Below are 19,704 nucleotides of genomic sequence, written 5' to 3'. Positions count from 1 at the left end.
TGTAAGAACATATTGATAAACACTAGTAAAAATAACGACATTGGGAATTGCAAAAATAAAGCCAAATATGCCTTGTATAGCCACAGTCCCCCAAAACATTGATTACGTAGATTAGAAGCGCTTAAAACTTTCAGTATTAAGCGGTTTATACGAATAACTTTTATTACTATTATCATTGCGATCCGTGCTATATCATGTATATTAGAACAAAAATGAGGAAAGAATAGTGGATTCATATATTCAACGTCAGATTCAAATCAAAATTCAAGAAAGGAAAGGAATTGTACAAGTGGATATTTTTGTACGAAAAAAAATTATAGTTATCTGATGAATCGAAAAGATAGATTATACATACATACATATATATATTAATATATATATATATATATATATATATATATATATATATATGTGTGTGAAGCTATACATGTACAACAGCTTTGGCAACTCTTTTATTTAAATATTGTAAAGAAATGGATGAAGAGAACAATGGTAGACGTAGCTTAAATCAAGGTTCCCCAGAGCTATCTACCCTTTGGAAAAATTGGTTATGCCGAAAAAATGTCTCTGCCGGGAATCGAACCCGGGCCCCCAGCTTTGAACGCCGGTGCCTTAACCACTAGACCACAGAGATGGGCTAGTGGCTAGGCCGACCGAGATCCGATTGACCGTCAGAAAGACAGATTTTAGACACTATACCAATTACCTTTGTCGGGTGAAGGTGGGTTTTGAACAATGACAAGCCGTCATGCCTCAGCTGGATCAAAGCTATTGCTTCGATACAGTACACGTATGTGAGAAAGTATACAAATGTGTGAAGCTATACATGTACAACAGCTTTGGCAACTCTTTTATTTAAATATTGTAAAGAAATGGATGAAGAGAACAATGGTAGACGTAGCTTAAATCAAGGTTCCCCAGAGCTATCTACCCTTTGGAAAAATTGGTTATGCCGAAAAAATGTCTCTGCCGGGCATAACCAATTCGGCATAACCAATTTTTCCAAAGGGTAGATAGCTCTGGGGAACCTTGATTTAAGCTACGTCTACCATTGTTCTCTTCATCCATTTCTTTACTATATATATATATATATATATATATATATATATATATATATATATATATATATATATATATATATATATTTATATATATATATATATATATATATATATATATATATAAAGTGCGTATCAAAAAAAAGTTTACACTTTGAAAAAGCCCTGGGAATCAAAAAATATGCAATATGTGGGTATTTTTTTTCACATATAATCTTGGGTTTGGGTCTCATCTATCGAATGAAAGTAAAAGTTTTGACAGAATGTCACATTTGAGTGAGCACTGTCCATTTTTGTACAGCTCGCAGAAATCTGTTTGCGCAGAAATGCTCGTTTTCACGCTGTGTCAAGGTGAAAGGGCGAAATCAAACTTGCCCTACGAAACATTTCTCATCCATTTCCCTTGCACTTTAAGTCAATTGAAATAAAACGGATACATTCAAGCATTTTATAACAATGTTGCCACCCAAATTGAAATTTCAACACTTAGTAAGCACAACCTTTACCCTTTTGTGCCAGCCGGATCTGAGGACGTGATGGAATCTGAACAAAAATTTATATCAGACATCTCCATCATTTTTTCTCTAAGTTTTTATCATTTAAAGTGGTTTTATATTTCATTTAATACTTGTTTCTCCACACTTTTCCCAAAGTTGACAATGATTAACAAAATAAAACTCAAGCCTAAACCATTTCATGTAAATCACAGCTAAGTTTAAATCAAATATCGTCACGATGGCCTCGGTGTGTCGGAAAGTGGGGTGGGCTCAATGCCCTCTTCGAAGTGTTTTGGGCAAGGAAACGGGTTAAAAAAGATAGAAGATATCTTGAAATCGATTTACTAGCTAAATTCCATGTGCTTTTCGTGATTAAGGTTTACTTTTATTCACATGACTATTTTAAAATTCTGCGCAAAATCATTTTTCACTAACTTTTTAAAAGTAAGTGGTGCTCACTCAAGCGGAAATCTTTTGTGAAAGTTATATCGTCATATTCTTAAATGGATCGGTACCAATGTTAAAATGTGGAAAAATCTTCACATTACAAATATATAATTTTACAGGATTTTTCTAAGTGTAAATTTTTTTTTGATACGCACTGTATATATATAGTCTGACGGCACCTTGTAACGTTTATGTATTTAAAGTATTATTGGTTCTTAAATAAATTACGAGTAAACACATTTTAAAGTTTGTTGGAAATACAAAATTTATAAACCACGCATAAACATAGAACAATTATTTCATAATGATCATAGATTCAGCTTTTACAAGAAGTCAGGTCATTTATGGAAGAATTATGTTGATATTAGTTTTATGTTTATGTATTCAAAGTATTATTGGTTCTTAAATCAATTACTGGAGTAAACACAGTTGAAAGTTTGTCGGAAAAAAAAAATTATAAACCACGCATTATTATAGAACAATTACTTCATAATGATCATAGATTCCACTTTTTCAAGAAGTCAGGTCATTTATGGAAGAATTATGTTCATATTATTTTTATGAGATAGCTTCGAGGAAGCACGACGATCGAGGGATCTATTTTTTAGAATCGAAAAGCAGACCAAAGCAAGCACTTTAACATTAAAAAAAAAATGAATTTGCCCTAGCTAATATTTATTGACCTACAAAATCAAATTTCTTTCTTAGGAAGTATGTGTGTGTGTGTGGGGGGGGGGGGGGGGTTAAACACCAATCCCATATCCGAAAAGCACGCGTGTGTATGTGTGTGGATATCCCTTTTCCCGGAATTTATGATTCTGTACCTTTTCCATGGCCAGATGATTTTGTTCCATGCTGGATTCCTAGGTCTCTGCCAGGGTTAAGGTCTTTCCGAAACTCATCTATATGAAAAATATCATACATAAATATGTAAGATAGGGTATTTGATATCAGAATTTCAGAACGTTCTTGTTATACGCTAAGAAACATTATAACTGAAATTTCAATATTCACGTATTCATGCCGATCATATGAGACGAATCGGGCTAATTGGGTGTTATTACTAATTAGGAGAAGACTTTACAGCTATTACATGGATCTCTCGTCATCCATTCTTCATGATGATTCTTTTTTTAAATTCTGTTTTTATTTTAGAAAATTGAAATATATCGTAAAATTTACAAATGATTATTAGGTGATTGCAAATCACATAAACACAAGCTACACAGAAAAGACAAGATAACAACCATAATAATAAGAAGAAACCTACCCACGTATCCCCCCCAACCCCCCTTCATGATGATTCTTGAAAATCACTTTAAACATTGATCATGTGAACCATCGAACAATTTCAGTCTCAAGAGCAAGTTTGTTAAATCATATATAATATGAAATTGTACTAATATGACCTTTTATGTCTTGTCGACCAATGCTGACCACTGCCTCACGAAGCTTCAATCTTTTTTCGTAATTGCTGCACGCCGCTTGCCTGATCCAGTCATTCACGATTGCCTGAGTGTTGAACATTGTAGTTTTATTTGCTGTAACTATTACGTCCTCTTTCATGTCGATATCTACACACTGCAACAATGATTTGACGTGCCTGCTCGTAAGCCTGTCGGTAAAGCTTTCAATCTCACTTTCGACGAGGTCCCATGTGAGGTAATGTGCCACTTGAAGTTAACAAATGAAATCAAGATTAAATTCGTATTAAAACAATACAATTAATACGAACGACACTGTTAAGATAACATTGCCTTAAAACGATCTATTAACTCTTTCCACGCTGAATAAATTTTTAATTATTTTTATTTATTTCGTTCTTGAATTTTTATTGTTTTGTTATTTTCTTTAATTCAAGATTCCCATATTACACCATTGATAATTATTAATATTATCATATAAATGTTATACAGGAACTATTGCGTTTTGAAATTTGAAAGTAGGGGAAAACTAATTCTTACGATCGTTGAATTTAATTTTACGAATGTGCAAAATTGGAACATGAGCACGGAAAGGGTTAACTGACACAATTAAAACCCAAAACAATTATAGTTGTAAGACAATATCTACCTTTGAAAAACAATCTGTCTATTGGTCTACATTCCGTCTTCTCGAGAGAATAACTTAGCAGGATAATCGGGTTCTCATCAAGAACTTGATTCTTCCATTCTACCACCTGCTTCTTAGCCTTCTGGATGGTGTTGTGTTGAATCGTTTGTGAGACATCAAAACATGGGACCTTGCCTGTTAACTTCTGAAGGAAGCGTCCAAGTTTGTCAGGATCTTTTATCTGCCAGAGGATATGTTCGATTGTTTTATCTGCGACATCGTTAATCTTCTTTTCTCTGAAATCTGAACAAAATATAATGTGTGAGTTGATAACAAGATGTTGAATAAGGTTTATTGCTTTATTTTATACGAAAGGCTATTAGATTTAAAGCATAGAAAGTGGAATCCCTCCCGCTGTAACAAAAATATTCGTACAACATTTATTAATCAAATTTGGAACTTGAACAATTTTTCCACAGATTTGAGAAAAGAGGTCAAGTAAAATAGTGTATTTGAGTTATTTCACCTTTACAAATTCGTTAACAGCACAACCAGAATTGTCTGTGTTTGTAATTCCGGAAATTGATTTCTGTCCCTCCCGCTACGTACCAACTTGTTAATAATTTATCACGTGATCCCTTTTTCCCCTGGGAAATTTATATATCGCTTTTAAAACTATTGTTCATACAGTACATTCTGAGTATCAATACGAAATAAAATTTCTTCTTCAGATGTCATGAACAACGATAAAATATTACATTTTTAAAAAGTGGCCACTCTTCGTTATAATGAATTCAGTACTGCCCCATGCATTTGCGCCTGTCCAACCAAGCACACTTGTTCAGATGAGTGAAAACATCTTATATCTTATAATCCACGTTTATCCAAGCAAGAAGCTCCTTGATCATGTTGACCCAAGTCCTTCCAAGACCTTACACATTTTTATCTTAAAACACTTATGCGATTGCACATATTTCTATTTATCATTTTCTTCTTTTTTGTTTGTTTTGCATTTTCTGTTTTTAGCGAATCCCGCGAAATTTTGGGAAGTCATCTGTTCTTTTAAAAGAATCGTAGATGCAGAATTCTTAAAAGATTATTAAAAAATAAAGTTATCTATAAACGTCCTATGATAACTTCATAAAATTTATTTGTAAATCTCTTCAGGGGACGCACCCATTATATCTTTCCATGCTTCCCTGAAATTAGCCTTCGTTAGTGCATCGAGTAAAAGTTTTCCTTGATTGGCCGTAGTGTTTTTCTCTTTCCAATCACACAGAATGTAATATATCTCTTCTTCCGTCAGCCTATCTCCCACTTCCAGTGATAACGTTTCTAGAGTGGCACTTGCTTCTCGCTCATTTTCACCCATCATCCGGCTCAATTTCCAAATTTCGGCGAACGAAAGCATTCCTGGAAGAGGGATATACAAGAACGAATATTTGTACTTGTTATAACTTTCCGAAATTGAAATTTAATTTCATCACAATTTCGGCATAATCAACAATCATATACAAAACAAATGCAAGAATTTGGATAAACAAAGTCGATACAATGACATTATCAACGAATCATAGATTTAAGATCAGTTTGAGAAAGTATGGAAAAACCAACAACTTGAACATTTCATTTTTTTCTTATAACATATTGCCAAGGTTGCTGTGCTTTTCATATATTAATGTCTTGTCAGTAAAAATGTTATGAAAATCTTACCGGCGAAAAAGTTTTTGCTGATATCTAAGCATCCAGACTTAGCTAAAGCAAGGCTTAGGGCAGCATTCGGGTTTTCACCGAACCTGCTGCACTGCCATTCCATGAACAACTCTATTGCTTCATTTTGGTCTTTTATTTTTCCATGTAACCTAGGTAAATCAGCTCGACCAGCATAAAGCTTGCGAAGAAGGTCTTGAATTTTCTGGGGATCTGCAATGTCTAGTATTATCTGTTCTACTGTTGCCCGTGAAACCTTTTCATCGGTTCGTTTTCGCTGCTCTGTAAGAGAAAACGGCATACACTGATTAATAATTATCAATGGTTATTCCAAGTATATTCCCATCTATCGAAACGCAAACATAATGCAAAGTATACAAAACAATTCGAAACGCGGTATACTTCTTGACGGTAACTTAAAGAAAAGACTGAATTATATAGAAATCAGAACCATTCCTTACCATATTTCATGAACTTTGTTCCGATTAATTATCTTAGTTTATTAATTAACAATTTGATACATGTGTTCACTAAAATTTTACCTTGATACAGTATGGAAGCTTAAAAGTGCCAGCGACATGTTCATATCGGTGACAGCCCGCTAGACCGAAGGTCCGCGAGACCGAGGGTCCGCTAGACCGAGGGTCCGCGAGACCGAGGGTCCGCTAGACTGAAGGTCCGTGAGACCGAGGGGCCGCGAGACCGAAGGCCCGCGAGGCCGAAGGTCCGCGAGACCGACTTTTTTCCCTTCATCGGTTGCCGCAGTCGAGTGGTTTAAGGCGCCTCGTTGCAGCGGCGTAACAGGTACTTGTTATCAGAGGGTGCGGCAGAGCCGAATATTTCCGAGTAATTCCGTCTAGAATTAATTGCTAGGATTTCAGTTTAGGTGGCAGAAGTGAGCACGGGAAGCGGGTTCCGGGGGGGGGGGGTGCAGGGAGGGGAGTGTACCTACCCCCCTAACCCCCCGAGAGATACGAGGAAGGTCCGACGTTTCTTTAAATTGTTCCTTAGCTGCTCTCGCTCGTCTTACGTTCTCCTATACATTTGTATTTTCTCGCTCACGTTTCCCCCTTTGGGGGGGGTTGGCGTTTGTTTTGTTTTCTTTTTTGGCTACGAGGGTGTAATAAATTATTCATTTATTTATTCATTCATTCACTAAACTATTCTTTAACAGATTCCCTTTTAACATCATTTTTTTATATAGATAACATTTCAGCTTCTGCCGGAGTATAATTAGACTGCTTTACATAATAATTTTTAACATTTTAATGCGTAACACATCTCACCCAGGATATTTGGCAATTGACCACTGAAAGTGCGCGTTAAACTCAAACTAAGATATTTATAAACAGTTTTCTTTTCTCTCAATTTAAAGTTGGGAGTAGAATTATCGAAATCTCTATAGTCAAGGGCTAATTTTGATAGAATGTGGCAATTAAGATGTATCGATTTATTTCTTTGTAAATACTGTATTAGGCCAAATTTGGGGAGGGGCTGGAGTGCACTATTAACAAGGGACAGATGAAGCTTACATGATATGCGAGCAAAGCATCGACAACTGCAACGATTATATTTTTTAAAACCCTGAACTAGGCCCTTTAAAAGGCTATAAAAATCTTATCAGAAGCTGAAGCGAAATATATTAATGAGGGGAGCAAAGCGAACGAGCTTCAGAAAAATGTGGCATTTAAACCGTCAGAAGACTCTTTTTATTATCTGATGCATTTACACTACGAATGGGAAGGGGGCTCTTATGCCTCAATATTAATATTATGAGTTTCTCCATTGTCTACATAATCTTTTTTTTTCTCCTTTGCTTCTACGCTCACCTCCAAGTGCCACCCCATGTTATATTTGAATTTCTTTCAAAATAATGTTTAACCCTAGCGAATGTTGTATAAGGCCACACCGGGGAACAACATTTAAAGAAGCAAAAAAAAATTCTACTTAAAAAAATCTTCTATATAAAAAAAGGCTGGCCAGTACATCAGAATACTCAACCCTTGGCGTAAATCCCGGGGGATGGGGGATATAACCCCGCCCCCACACACTCACTTCTTGGAGTGGGCGGTTGGCATGTACAAATACCCCCCACACACACACTTTTTAGGGAAGAAAAAATTATTTTAAGTAATTAGTAAAAAAAAAAGTACTTCAAAATTTCTATTTGAAAATGCGATTGAAAACTAAAACAGTGGTTATTTTTGGGTCGCTCGCTTCGCCCCCTCGTAATATTTTAAAATTTATATTATGAAATGTGATTAAAAGCGAGAAAATTGGTTCTTTATGGCTCGTTCGTTTCGACCGCTCGCTAAATAGATATTCAAATGTGTGTATAGAGGGGGCAGGGGCGGATCCAGCCTTCGCCATTAGGGGTCCCGGAATTTTTTTCATCCATATTTTCCCCGATCGGCCGCTCAAAGATGATTATTTGTTTGTTTCTTTGAAGGGGGTAGGTCGTATGAGTAAATCAACGTAAATATATAATATCATAATCCTTATTTAATAATGCGAGCGCGAGCAAATTTCTTTTTTAATTGTATGTATTTTTTCCTAAAATTTGAACATTCTGAAAAAAAGATGTGCCTGCAATAATTACTACGAACGCGAAGCGAGAGCAGAAATTGTTTATACACGTTTTGAAATGATCGGAAATGTAGGCCTACCTGTTAAAGACTGCTTGCAGTTAGCCATAAAGTTGTTACATATTTCAACAATCAAATAAGGCGAGCGCGAATTACGAGCAGAAAAAATTTTGACATTTCTACATAAAGAATGGAAAATTATTTTTTGTAATCATGAAAGGATAGCTACATAACTAAACAATTGATGCGAGCGCGAAGCGTGAGCGGAAAAATTCTAGTTTTAGACCTAGAACGGAACACTATTCATGTTTTGTAAATAATGAAAAGGATGAGTAAGAGGGGATATTCTTATATTAATAATTCGAGCACCAAGGGCGAGCAGAAAGTTTTTGATATTGTGATCTGAAACTTGATAACTGAATGAACATGCGCGCGCGTGTTTCAGATTTAGACATAGGCCCGTATTCTGAACTCAGGTTTAACTTAGACCATGGTCTAACTCTGTGCTAAAATTATGGGAAGCCGAAAGTGTCAAAAATTTTATTAAGATGTATGTTTTTTTATATTTACTGTCATCTATAATTCCTAGATAATTATGAATGATTTGAGGCCAAATGAGCCGAACTATGATATATATACTGTTAGTGATTTATGTAACAATTGGCTACCCATACTTAAACCACAACTTTAAACCTGAGTTTAAATTAAACCCGACTTCAGAATACGGGCCATAGAATCTAGGCATTCTAAATACAACTTTTAGTATGAAATAAAGGTGAGCGCGAAGCGCGAGCTTAAAATATTTGATATTCCGATTTGATTTATATTTCAAACACTTTGTAGGAAAATTGTAAGGTGGATATAAATCGCACTTGATAAGGAGCTGATATTTTTCATTATTATTTTGAGTTTGGGACAAAGGACCATGACATCCTTAGGACATGTTATCATATGAATATGATGAGTATATATCTTCCTATTCATCTTGGTAAGCGCGAGATTAAACAAAAGGGGCAATTTAATTATTAAATTGATACCTTATTTATTAATGCATAATGAGGGTGCGGAATCTGATGATATTATGGCCTGAACATTTCAAGCACTTTTATAATCATGAATAGGATGCTTCAGGAATCAATTTTTCTGATTTTTTTCCCTTCTTAATCAATTTTCTTATAAACTGCCATGAAAAGGGGATTTTAAGTAGTTTGTTGAGAAAGAAATACCTCGCAAATCAAAATGCAAGCATGGCAGCGCTAGCTGATATGTTTTGACAATCAGACCTGAAAAAGGATATTTTGCAAACTTTAGGGAATACATGAAAATAATAGGTACCTGATAAATCAATTTCGCGAGCGCGCAGCGCGAGCAAAAAATGTGAATATTTAGACAATAAAACTGACATATTTACAGCAGAGCACTTTTTAGTCATCAATTTGTAAATCACACAAATTAATGAAAGTTCGATTTCCAAGGAGAAATATGTTTTGTATATTGACTTCCAAACTTGATATTTAAGCTCCATGTTGAACAAGATATGTGAATCGCCTCACAGGCAATGCGAGCGCGAAGCGCGAGCGAATTTTTTTTTCAAGTCTTCCTCTCCTCTTATTTTATTCACTCGTCTTCCTACTCTTTTCTTTTTTTTTCTTTTTTGCTCCACCAATAGGAGGGGGAGCCGGGCCCCTCGCCCCCTGGATCCGCCTATGGGGGAGGATAAAACTCGATCATCCCCCACTCCGCAAAGTGGATTTACGCCGGTGTACTCAACACACCCTTTCGAGACAAGACCCATCCCTAGTTCCCATGAATAGGTGTTTATTAATTTATCTTGAGTTGAGTTTATTAACATTAACATATTTACATGAATGAATATATTATGTATAATACATATTTACAAGAATGTGTTTGTATAACATGAATTATATAAATGCATAACATAAGCATAGACTATATAAGAAAACAATGTGATACCCCATGATATCAGCATATAATACAAGAGTCTTGATGCAGTTTCACCTGACAAGAAACAAATCACCATAAAAATTGATCGTATGCATGAACATAAATTATTAATGGTTTGGGTGATTTTGCACCAAAAGAAATGCTGTTTAAGGGAGAACCAAAAGTTAGCAAAAGTGCTAGTCGAGAATGGTTTCCCCAAAAGGATCAAAGTGCAATGTATCTACTCTACTAAAACAACTTTCTTTTTATTTTTTCCCCCAAACTCATGTCAATCATCAAACTTCATTAATCAAGAGAGTTTTCATATCTTTTACGAAATGAAAACCGTGTTCTTGAATACTCTGGGGCAAACTATTCAAAAACTCCAATAAAATATATAGAAAAAGTGCCATGTGTAGTGTTACTTTTCATGCTTTTGGGGAGTCTTAGCATGGAATGTTCTCTCAAGCCATCCTGTCGCGATAACTGGAGAAGGGGTGGGAGGGAGGGGGGGGGCTTCTCTCGATAGGGTAAGGCCATCCCTGCTCTGCTCACCCACCCTTTCGAAACATCGACAATCCCTTCCCCGCTTGCTCTCACTTTGTTTGCTTTTGTTTTGTGTTGTATTTTTTTGTTGTCTCCAGCCCGGTTGAAGAATTAATGTGTGTTTTTTTCTTGGGGGGGGGGGATACCCCGACCCCTCTGGCTATGTAATGACGCAATCGATCCGCATCTTTTAGTTCTTGTATATCACGTCGATCTGTCATCATCTGTGGGATTACCCAGATAGGTGGGGGACTGAGGCCATGTGGCATATTATCTTTTAATGGAACTTTATACAGAATACTTACCCTCATCCTATGTGGACGAGCCCCATCCTCAACTTGGAAAACATTTGTTGTTGCTCGTCCCTGACATTGCTTCCTTCAACAACGCCAAGATATATAGATGCCACATTTACTTTGATTTTGTGATATCTGTGGCCATGAGCAACTAGAACGAGCCCCTCCCAATCCCGGCTTTGACGCATGCGTCTAATTCTTGAGCCAGTTTGTCAGAAGATAAAATGAAAGATAAAATGAAAGATGTGCCCGTTCTCAGGTGCATGCCATTGGTCAAGTGGGATTGTACATATCATGAATGTTAATTTCGTCGTGAGTCTGCCAGAAGGGCGTTAACTCCCGCTCACACTGTACAATTCACATAGAGAGCGCTCAAGCTAACGCCCTTCTGCCAGACAGAAAAATTTGAAATTGGAGCTCGCGCATGCTTTCCTTCGCTTTCTATCCCATTTTCTGCCAGCTGCATGCATTGGCGGCGGAAGCCAACAAATTTAGGGGGTGTCCACCTGAAATTTTCGTATGGATACATGTAAAAAAAAAATTTGACAAGCAAAAAAAAAAAAAAAGGTCACCAACCTAAATTTTAGGGGGGGACAACACACGTTTCAGGGGGGTCCACGTGAATTTAGGGGGGGGGGGGGTGTTGCACCCACAAATGTAATAACGCCCACAAATGTAATAACACTTTACCCACAAATGTAATAACGCCCACAAATGTAATAACACTTTACCCACAAATGTAATAATTTTTGATCGCCCACAAATGTAATAATGACTTTACCCACAAATGTAATAAATTTGAAAGGATTTTTGGCGAATCCGTTCTAAACTAAAATCCTATAGTAATGCGTTCATATAGCACAAAAGTGCAAAGTCTTTTTTTCAGACCGGGTCAATGAAACATCAACGTACAAGTCCAAAGTCTTTCTTCCAGACCCGGTTGTTTCAAAAATTATAATATAGATCCAAAGTCTTTTTTCCAGACCCGGTTGTTTAAAAAAATATAATAAAAGTCCAAAGTCTTTTTTTCCAGACCCGGTTGTTTAAAAAATTGTGATATAAGTCCAAAGTCTTTTTTCCAGACCCGGTTGTTTCAAAAATTATAATATAAATCCAAAGTCTTTTTACCAGACCTGGTTGTTTCAAGAATTTTAATAAGTCCAGTCTTTTTCCTGACCCAGTTATTTCAAAATAATAATATAAGTCCAAACTAAGATACGATAATGATATTCCTGTGGAAAAAATGGGAATCGAGCTTAGTCTTTTCTCCAGACCCAGTTAATTAAAACTGGTGGAATCAATGTCTTTGTTGTTGTTTCAACTTATACGGTGTATATTGTGAATATATGCACTAAGAGTAAATTGAGAATCAAGCATAGTCTTTTCTCCATACCCGGTTACCTGTTATTTAAACATTATGAATAACAGTTTAAAAACAGTATAAAGACCCTTGGATACATAGCGTAGTCTTTCAGCCCGACCATTTTTTTCTTCAAAAAAAAAACGCTAATAGTAAGAATTAAAAAAATCAAAGTTTAAGACCAAACAAACCTTCAACCTAAGAACCTGTTTTAAAAGAGGTTTAGAGTGTTGTCTTTATTCCAGACCTAAAACAGTTACGAAAAAAATCTTCTAACATAAGATCTTATATTCTTATTCTCGTGGAATAACACGAGTTTTTAAACGTACTCTTTCCTCCAGAACCGGCTATTAAAAAAAAGTAACTGAAAAACTTCGAATCTAAGACCAAATTTCCAAAGTTTCACCCAGTAAAAATATGTCTTTTTTTAAATAATACTACTACCCCTACAAAACATTGTAATAACGCGTGGGTAAAGCAGACATCCTTTCTCCAGACTTGGTTACTATTTGAAAAATAAAATAGTTTTTACAAATATTCTAAAACGAATACCCAATAATCTTATTACTGTGGAACAACATGAAGACCGATTGTCGAAGATCGACTTTCCTCCAGACACAATTATTTCAGGAATAAAAAATCAATAAAACTCAACCCCCAACAACGAATCTAAGAACCAACAATCCTCAAAATTAAGACCACGCATGTAGAAAAGCACACATAGAGCGTTGTCTTTATTCCAGACCCGGTGATATAAAAATGGTTTAAACAATCCTAAAAACAAAAGACTCATATTCTTATTCTTGTGGAATAACACGAGTATTATGCTTAGTCTTTCGTCTGGACCCGGTTATTTAAAAGATAAAGAAATATTGAAAAAAAAATGACAGCTGAGACAAATCTTCAAAATTAAACCCACTTAAAATGCTTGGGCTTAGAGTGTTGTCTTTACCCCTCACCGACGTATATTATAACTTTTGAAACGACCGGGTCTGAAAAAAAGACTTTGGACTTGCATTATAATTTTTGAATTAACCGGGTCTGGAAAAAAGACTTTGGACGTATATCATAATTTTGAAACAACCGGGTCTGGTAAAAAAACTTTGGACGTATATTATAATTTTGAAAAACCGGGTCTGGAAAAAGACTTGGACTTGTACTGTAATATTTCATTAACCGGGTCTGGAAAAAAGACTTTGAACTTTTGTGCTATATGGACGCATTACTATAGGATATTAGTTTAGAACGAATTCGCCAAAAATCACTTTAAATTTATTACATTTGTAGGTAAAGTCATTATTACATTTGTGGGTAAAGTGCATTATTACATTTGTGGGTAAAGTGTTATTACATTTGTGGGCGTTATTACATTTGTGGGTAAAGTGTTATTACATTTGTGGGCGATCAAAAATTATTACATTTGTGGGTAAAGTGTTATTACATTTGTGGGCGTTATTACATTTGTGGGCGATTATTACATTTGTGGGTGTAACAGGGGGACGCAGGGAAAAAATTTGACAAGCAAAAAAAAAAAAAAAAAAGTTATCAAACAAAAATTTAGGGGGGGGACCGTCCCCCCACCTAGAATTTAGGGGGGGGACGTGTCACCCCGCTTCCGCCGCCTATGGCTGCATGACGAACTTTTTTCATTATGTATTCACCGTATTCTAGGGAAATAAGCATGAATGTTCAATGTTCCAGGTGTATGTATTTCCATAATATTTCCAGTTTTCTTGTTAAACATTAAATGCACAAGATCATGAAGCAGAATTACCATAAAAATAAACGTTAAAGGACAAGTCCACCCCAACAAAAACTTGATTGGAATAAAAGGAGAAAAAATCAACAAGACTAGTATAACACTGAAAATTTCATCAAAATCGGATGTAAAATAAGAAAGTTATGACATTTCAAAATTTCACTTCATTTCACAAAAACAGTTATATGAACGAGCCAGCTACATCCAAATGAGAGTCGATGACGTCATTCACTCACTATTTCTTTTATTTTTTATTGTTGAAATATGAAATATTTTTATTTTCTCGTCATTGTCACGTAAAATGAAGTTTCATTCCTCCCTGAACACGTGGAATTCCATTATTTTTACATTTTGTGCTTCAGGCAAGGAGGTCCCAATCGTCAAATTCGTAAAAATTGAAATATTGTATAATTCAAACAATAAAAAACAAAAGAAATAGTGAGTGAGTGACATCATCAACTCTCTCATTTGAATGTAACTGACTCGTTCATATAACTATTTTGTTAAAAATAAGCGAAACTTTGAAAGGTCATAACTTTCTTATTTTACATCCGATTTTGATGAAATCTTCAGCATTGTGCTTGTCTGATTTTTCTCTATTGATTCAAATCAACATTTTTCTGAGGTGGACTTAACCTTTAAATGAGTAGAGGTAATGATTAAGTAGTGTCAGTAAAATTAGGCAACGTAAGTTTCTATTGTAAGTATCGGAAACACCCCCCCCCCTCCGAAAACAGGCATACGCCGCTTCAACGAGGCCCTTTAAACCACTGGTCACCTGATGAAGGAAAAAAAAGTCGGTCTCGCGGGCCTTCGGTCTCGCGGGCCCTCGGTCTCGCGGACCCTCGGTCTCGCGGGCCCTCGGTCTCGCGGACCTTCGGTCAAGTGGTCGGACCCCGTTCATATCATCATCTCGTCATACCTGCATCCGTTTGGAGAGATGATCAGGGGCCCGTCTTACAAAGAGTTGCGATTGATCCGATCAATTGCAACTATGGAAAGCCAGCAAAGTCAACATATAAAATGTATGTTTGTTAAAAAAATCTAGATATGAATGCATATACATTAATTAATTTATTTCTTGACAATTTGCCGTGTCCTCCTTTGTTACACAAGACATTTTGCAAATTTCCTGCAGAAAAAAGTTATTACACTGTTAGATTTCCATAGGGTTACGATTGATTGGATCAATATGACAAGATCTTAAATCTCGCCATGTCTACATCCCATGTGAGTGATGATCAGATAACAAGATCTTGGATCATGACATGTCGACATCTTATAGAAGAGATGATCAGATGACTACATCTTGGATCATGTCATGTATAATGCTCATATAAGAGATGATCAGATGGCAAGATCTCGTCACGTCAACATCTTCTGGGAGAGATGATCAGATGGCAAGATCTCGGATCGAAGATCTTGCCATCTTATCATCTCTTCTAAAAGATGTAGACATGATGAGATCCGAGATCTTGTAATGTGATCATCTCTCCCACAAGATGTAGACATGGCGAGATCCAAGATCTTGTTATCTGATCATTTTTCCCAAGGGATGTAGACATGACATCTTATCCCTTTTCCGTAGAGATGTAGACATGAAAAGATGACGATGTGGACATCTGGGTGGCACTTGTAAGCTTCCATAATAGAGCGCAGCATTTTCGACCATGTACTGTTGCATGAACAAGTAAGTATTAATATCTGTTTTGTTACAGATCAAACAAGTTTTTTTGTTGAGTATCAAAAATTAAAAAAGGTACCACATAGATTCTGCCATCGCGTCCCCAAATTTGCACTTTGCAACGCTGATTGAAGTTCGTGGGCATGTTTATCTCTTCTATGTTCATCTTTCCACTTGCAGAGAAGATTGTATACTTCAGGTGCCCTCATCTCTTCTGTTGCATCCTTAATACCAAGATTAAGAAGGGCCTGATGTAATTTCTTCATATCACTGCTCGGTGTGTCATACGCGAGTGACCATAGCTCACAGAATGACATGTCTCCTGCATGAACAAATCAATTAATGAAACAATCTGGCCAGTTGAAAAGGAAAGTTCGGGATGATATTTATTCAAAATATAAAATGCACATGACTCAATGCAAATAGTCAATATCCACAATACAACATGTCTTTACACACTCGTAGATTGATCACGCCCTTAGCATTTCACATTTCAGAAAATCCATAACGTTCAAAATTCATTTTCTCTCTCGCAAGGGTACTTTACACATGACTAAAAATAAAGCAGCAATGTACTAAGATCGGAAAAATAGATCACAGATACAATTTTGCAGCACTATTGAAAATAGTGGAAAATTGTCATTTTTTTAAGTCATGTATACTTTCACCTTTTAACACTTCAGTTACAAGTTACTTCTCTTCTGATAATAAAAATAATTTGAACGAATCACAAGATTGCTACAACAAACATTGCCGACAGAAGTAAAAAAAAATTAAGGGGGGGGGGGGGGAACCACCACATTTCTTTTTGAAAAGCAAAAAAAAAAAGGTTAGCAACCAAAATTTTAGGGGGGTGGCAATCTTACCATCAATCTGTGCTTTTTCAATCATAGGGATACTTTCCTGACCATCATTTTTCGCAATAGTACGATCTAAATAAAAATAATGTTTCATGGAATCATTAATAGTACAGATAAAAAACAAATCATTAATGTTCGTACAACTGAGAAAGTACAAATAATACAGGAGAGCGATACCAAATGTTGACTTACATAGTTTCATACATTTTATATATGAACCATGTGAACCCAGTCAACAAACACACTCACCCTTCAACTGAAGGAAACATGCTAATAAAATATTTGATGCTATTCTTTTACCAGGTTTCGTGATATTATGTCTCATTTCAGGATTTACTGTTAGCAACATAATGTTTCCTCAATAATGTAATGCATTACCTTCATATACTCCGTATAGTTCGTTCAAAAAGATTGTTAATCCTCAGTTGCTGTTTATTTCTTGCATGCGCTTCGTTTTATTACCTTGTTGTGGATTTTTCAGGCATTTTCCGACTAAAGTTTTACATCAATAATCCCGTTAGTATACAATAAGAAATTGATTAACAAAAACGCCAACCAATAATTGCCCAAACCAGTATTTTCAATGTTCATACCTGTTGCTTTAGTGTCATCAAAAATGTTCTGCCGAAAACACGCAAGACGTTTCAACCAAAGAAACACTGCAATCGCTCCAAGCAGAATAAAAAAGAGCAGCGGAACAGCTGCGGGTCATGAATGCGTGAAAAAATGATACATATAGGAAATTAAGTTTCATTCAGCCAGAAAAAGTATGACAAATATTAGTTGTAGGTCTTTATCAACAAAAAACATGCGTAAATACACTAGCACCCTCCCATCCAAGCATCTTCACATCCACACACACTCCCACACAATAAGTCATTTAAAAAGAATCCCATTTTAACAAAACTGTTTCGAGGTGTTAATTGACAGGAATGTTACTGCCATCATGACTATTACATGTATGGTGTGAACACTCGATTTATCCTCAGTCACGCAACTTATCAAAGGCAACAAACTCACTTTTCAAAAGTTACAAGGGACATTTTAGGGGTATAAGTGATGGAATTTCTATGTTTCCTGACACTCCTTCACATTCTTTTGCAGTTCAGTGACCTTAGTTTAATAATGATCTTCGTTACATTTTGGTAAGCTGAAGTACATCAATCATGGATATTTAATCAGCAAAATGTTTATTCTCACATGGAGGCTGTTCCCATATCTTGGTTGAGTGAGCAAAATTTAAGATCCATGCATAACTCTATAATTTACTTTGCTCTCTGATATGTGACGATTTTGCCTTTAACAGGTTTACCCATGCTTTTGGTTGGCAACTTGGCATGGTGGGAAGATGGCATTTTCAACATGTGATTCTCGTTGGCACAAACGGTCGACCACCAAAGTATATGTTCCTTATCATATTCTACATTTTGGGGTTACATACGACCACTTCAGGCAACAAGTTATGTGGTTTTCGGAAGCATTCTCCAATCAAATATAGCAATCACGAAAAAAAGTGAGAAAGATAATCAATTAAATGAACGGTCGACAAGTCCTACACAGTCAACAGCCGCTCACACATCTATCATAAACTTTATTTAATTCATAAGAATATACTAATACTTATTTCTAAAAAATCATTGAAGCACAAAATTATTTGGCAATGTCATATCAGTTTAATTTCTGTAATTGATAATTTTCACTGAAATACAAGTATTTGATTTGGGGATAAATATTTACGCTTTCCCTTGAGATGGTTTTATAATTTCTGTAAAAATAAACCGACAAATCTTACCAATTTTAGCGGCACGGTTACCAGTTCTTTCTTTAGTATCAGCAGTTGTGAAGGCTCTACTCGTTCCTGTAACCGAGGGCATCCCAGTCGATGACTCCACGAAAATCGTTGCGGTTTCCTGTTCTCCTGTCCCAGGAATACCAGAAGCAACACAAATGTATTGAGTTTGACTCGGCTGGGCTTCAATGGAAATAGATTTATTTTTCGTGCCGTCATCATTACCCCATTCCTTGGCAACGGCAATCATCTTCTGAGAACCGTGCAAGAAGAAAAGATCTATCTGAGGGTAGTAGTTCGTCACTGAGCAAGTTAAAAGGATGGTTGTATTAGTCAGGACACGACATGATGGCTCTGTTGCATTTAGGCCAGGGGATAATGTATCAGTACACTGGTTGATAGTTGGAAATGGTTCGTTGGGGGGAGCTGAAAAGAAAGAGACAGGCAAGGTGAAGGTCACATGGCAATTTCGAGTTATAATGAACATAACTTGTTTGCACAAACTACGTCAAAGTGTTACTTTCCTATCTGAATAGATTTAGTACTTTTCGGATGATTATCATTCACGATAATGAATACCAAATGTGTGTATTTGAGTTTTGTCAGACGTGTATCAATCAATCAATCAAAAATGGATGAACATCCTTCATAGGGATGATGTTAAGTGTCACGAGACTCATTGACAAACATCCAAGGTATCTTTGAAGCTTAGACCAATTTGAAAAAAGGGAACTTCCCATCAGGATGATTAGGAATAGAATTTATGTAAGGCATAAACTCCAGTGGTGGTTGCGATTAACAATCTAAAAATCATCTCCAACAGTACCCAATGAAAAGACACCCGAACAAAAAAAAAAAACACGTGCCAAATTATCGTGGAGAAATGTATAATTGCTATGAAATTGACCAACAATCATGTCATTTGAGTTGGATATATGCCAGTAAACCAGATCTAGATGTTTATGATGAAATTAATCTAGACTTTATGGAGATTTTCTGATGGAGACTTTAATTCGCTACATTATCACGATTATCGCCCTACCCTTACCATAGATCTTCACATCGGTTTGGTTGTACATCAGGATACCAAGGTAATTCGAGACCCGGCATATGTATC

General features: G+C 36.0%; 1 protein-coding gene and 1 long non-coding RNA gene across 2 annotated transcripts; both read right to left on the bottom strand.

Annotated features, from left to right (window-relative positions):
• Positions 1 to 2,823: 2,823 nt before the first annotated feature.
• LOC121420555 lies at positions 2,824 to 4,160 on the bottom strand. The gene is made up of 3 exons (XR_005970795.1): positions 4,076 to 4,160; positions 3,412 to 3,675; positions 2,824 to 2,904 (listed from the first exon to the last, which is right to left on the bottom strand). It is a non-coding gene; the product is annotated as an uncharacterized LOC121420555 (long non-coding RNA).
• A 1,041-nt stretch (positions 4,161 to 5,201) lies between these two features.
• LOC121419726 lies at positions 5,202 to 18,672 on the bottom strand. Its single transcript, XM_041614183.1, has 5 exons — positions 18,591 to 18,672; positions 16,805 to 16,870; positions 16,018 to 16,260; positions 5,768 to 6,046; positions 5,202 to 5,467 (listed from the first exon to the last, which is right to left on the bottom strand). Exons 1-5 carry the CDS (start codon positions 18,670 to 18,672, stop codon positions 5,202 to 5,204), a joined length of 936 nt encoding a protein of 311 aa, XP_041470117.1.
• Positions 18,673 to 19,704: the final 1,032 nt, after the last annotated feature.

This window comes from Lytechinus variegatus, chromosome 8 (assembly GCF_018143015.1).
Source record: "Lytechinus variegatus isolate NC3 chromosome 8, Lvar_3.0, whole genome shotgun sequence".
Taxonomy (NCBI): domain Eukaryota; kingdom Metazoa; phylum Echinodermata; class Echinoidea; order Temnopleuroida; family Toxopneustidae; genus Lytechinus; species Lytechinus variegatus.
This window is presented reverse-complemented; position numbering and strand designations above follow the sequence as displayed.

Excerpts from the sequence above, each read along its gene's own strand:
- LOC121419726 (XM_041614183.1), bottom strand. The coding sequence starts at position 18,672 with ATGCCCTCGGTTACAGGAACGAGTAGAGCCTTCACAACTGCTGATACT. Across the intron at positions 6,047-16,017 it reads GCGATGGCAGAATCTATGTG|AGCAGCGAAAACGAACCGAT; the intron begins GTACCTTTTTTA and ends TTTCTCTTACAG. Across the intron at positions 5,468-5,767 it reads CAGCAAAAACTTTTTCGCCG|GAATGCTTTCGTTCGCCGAA; the intron begins GTAAGATTTTCA and ends TCCCTCTTCCAG.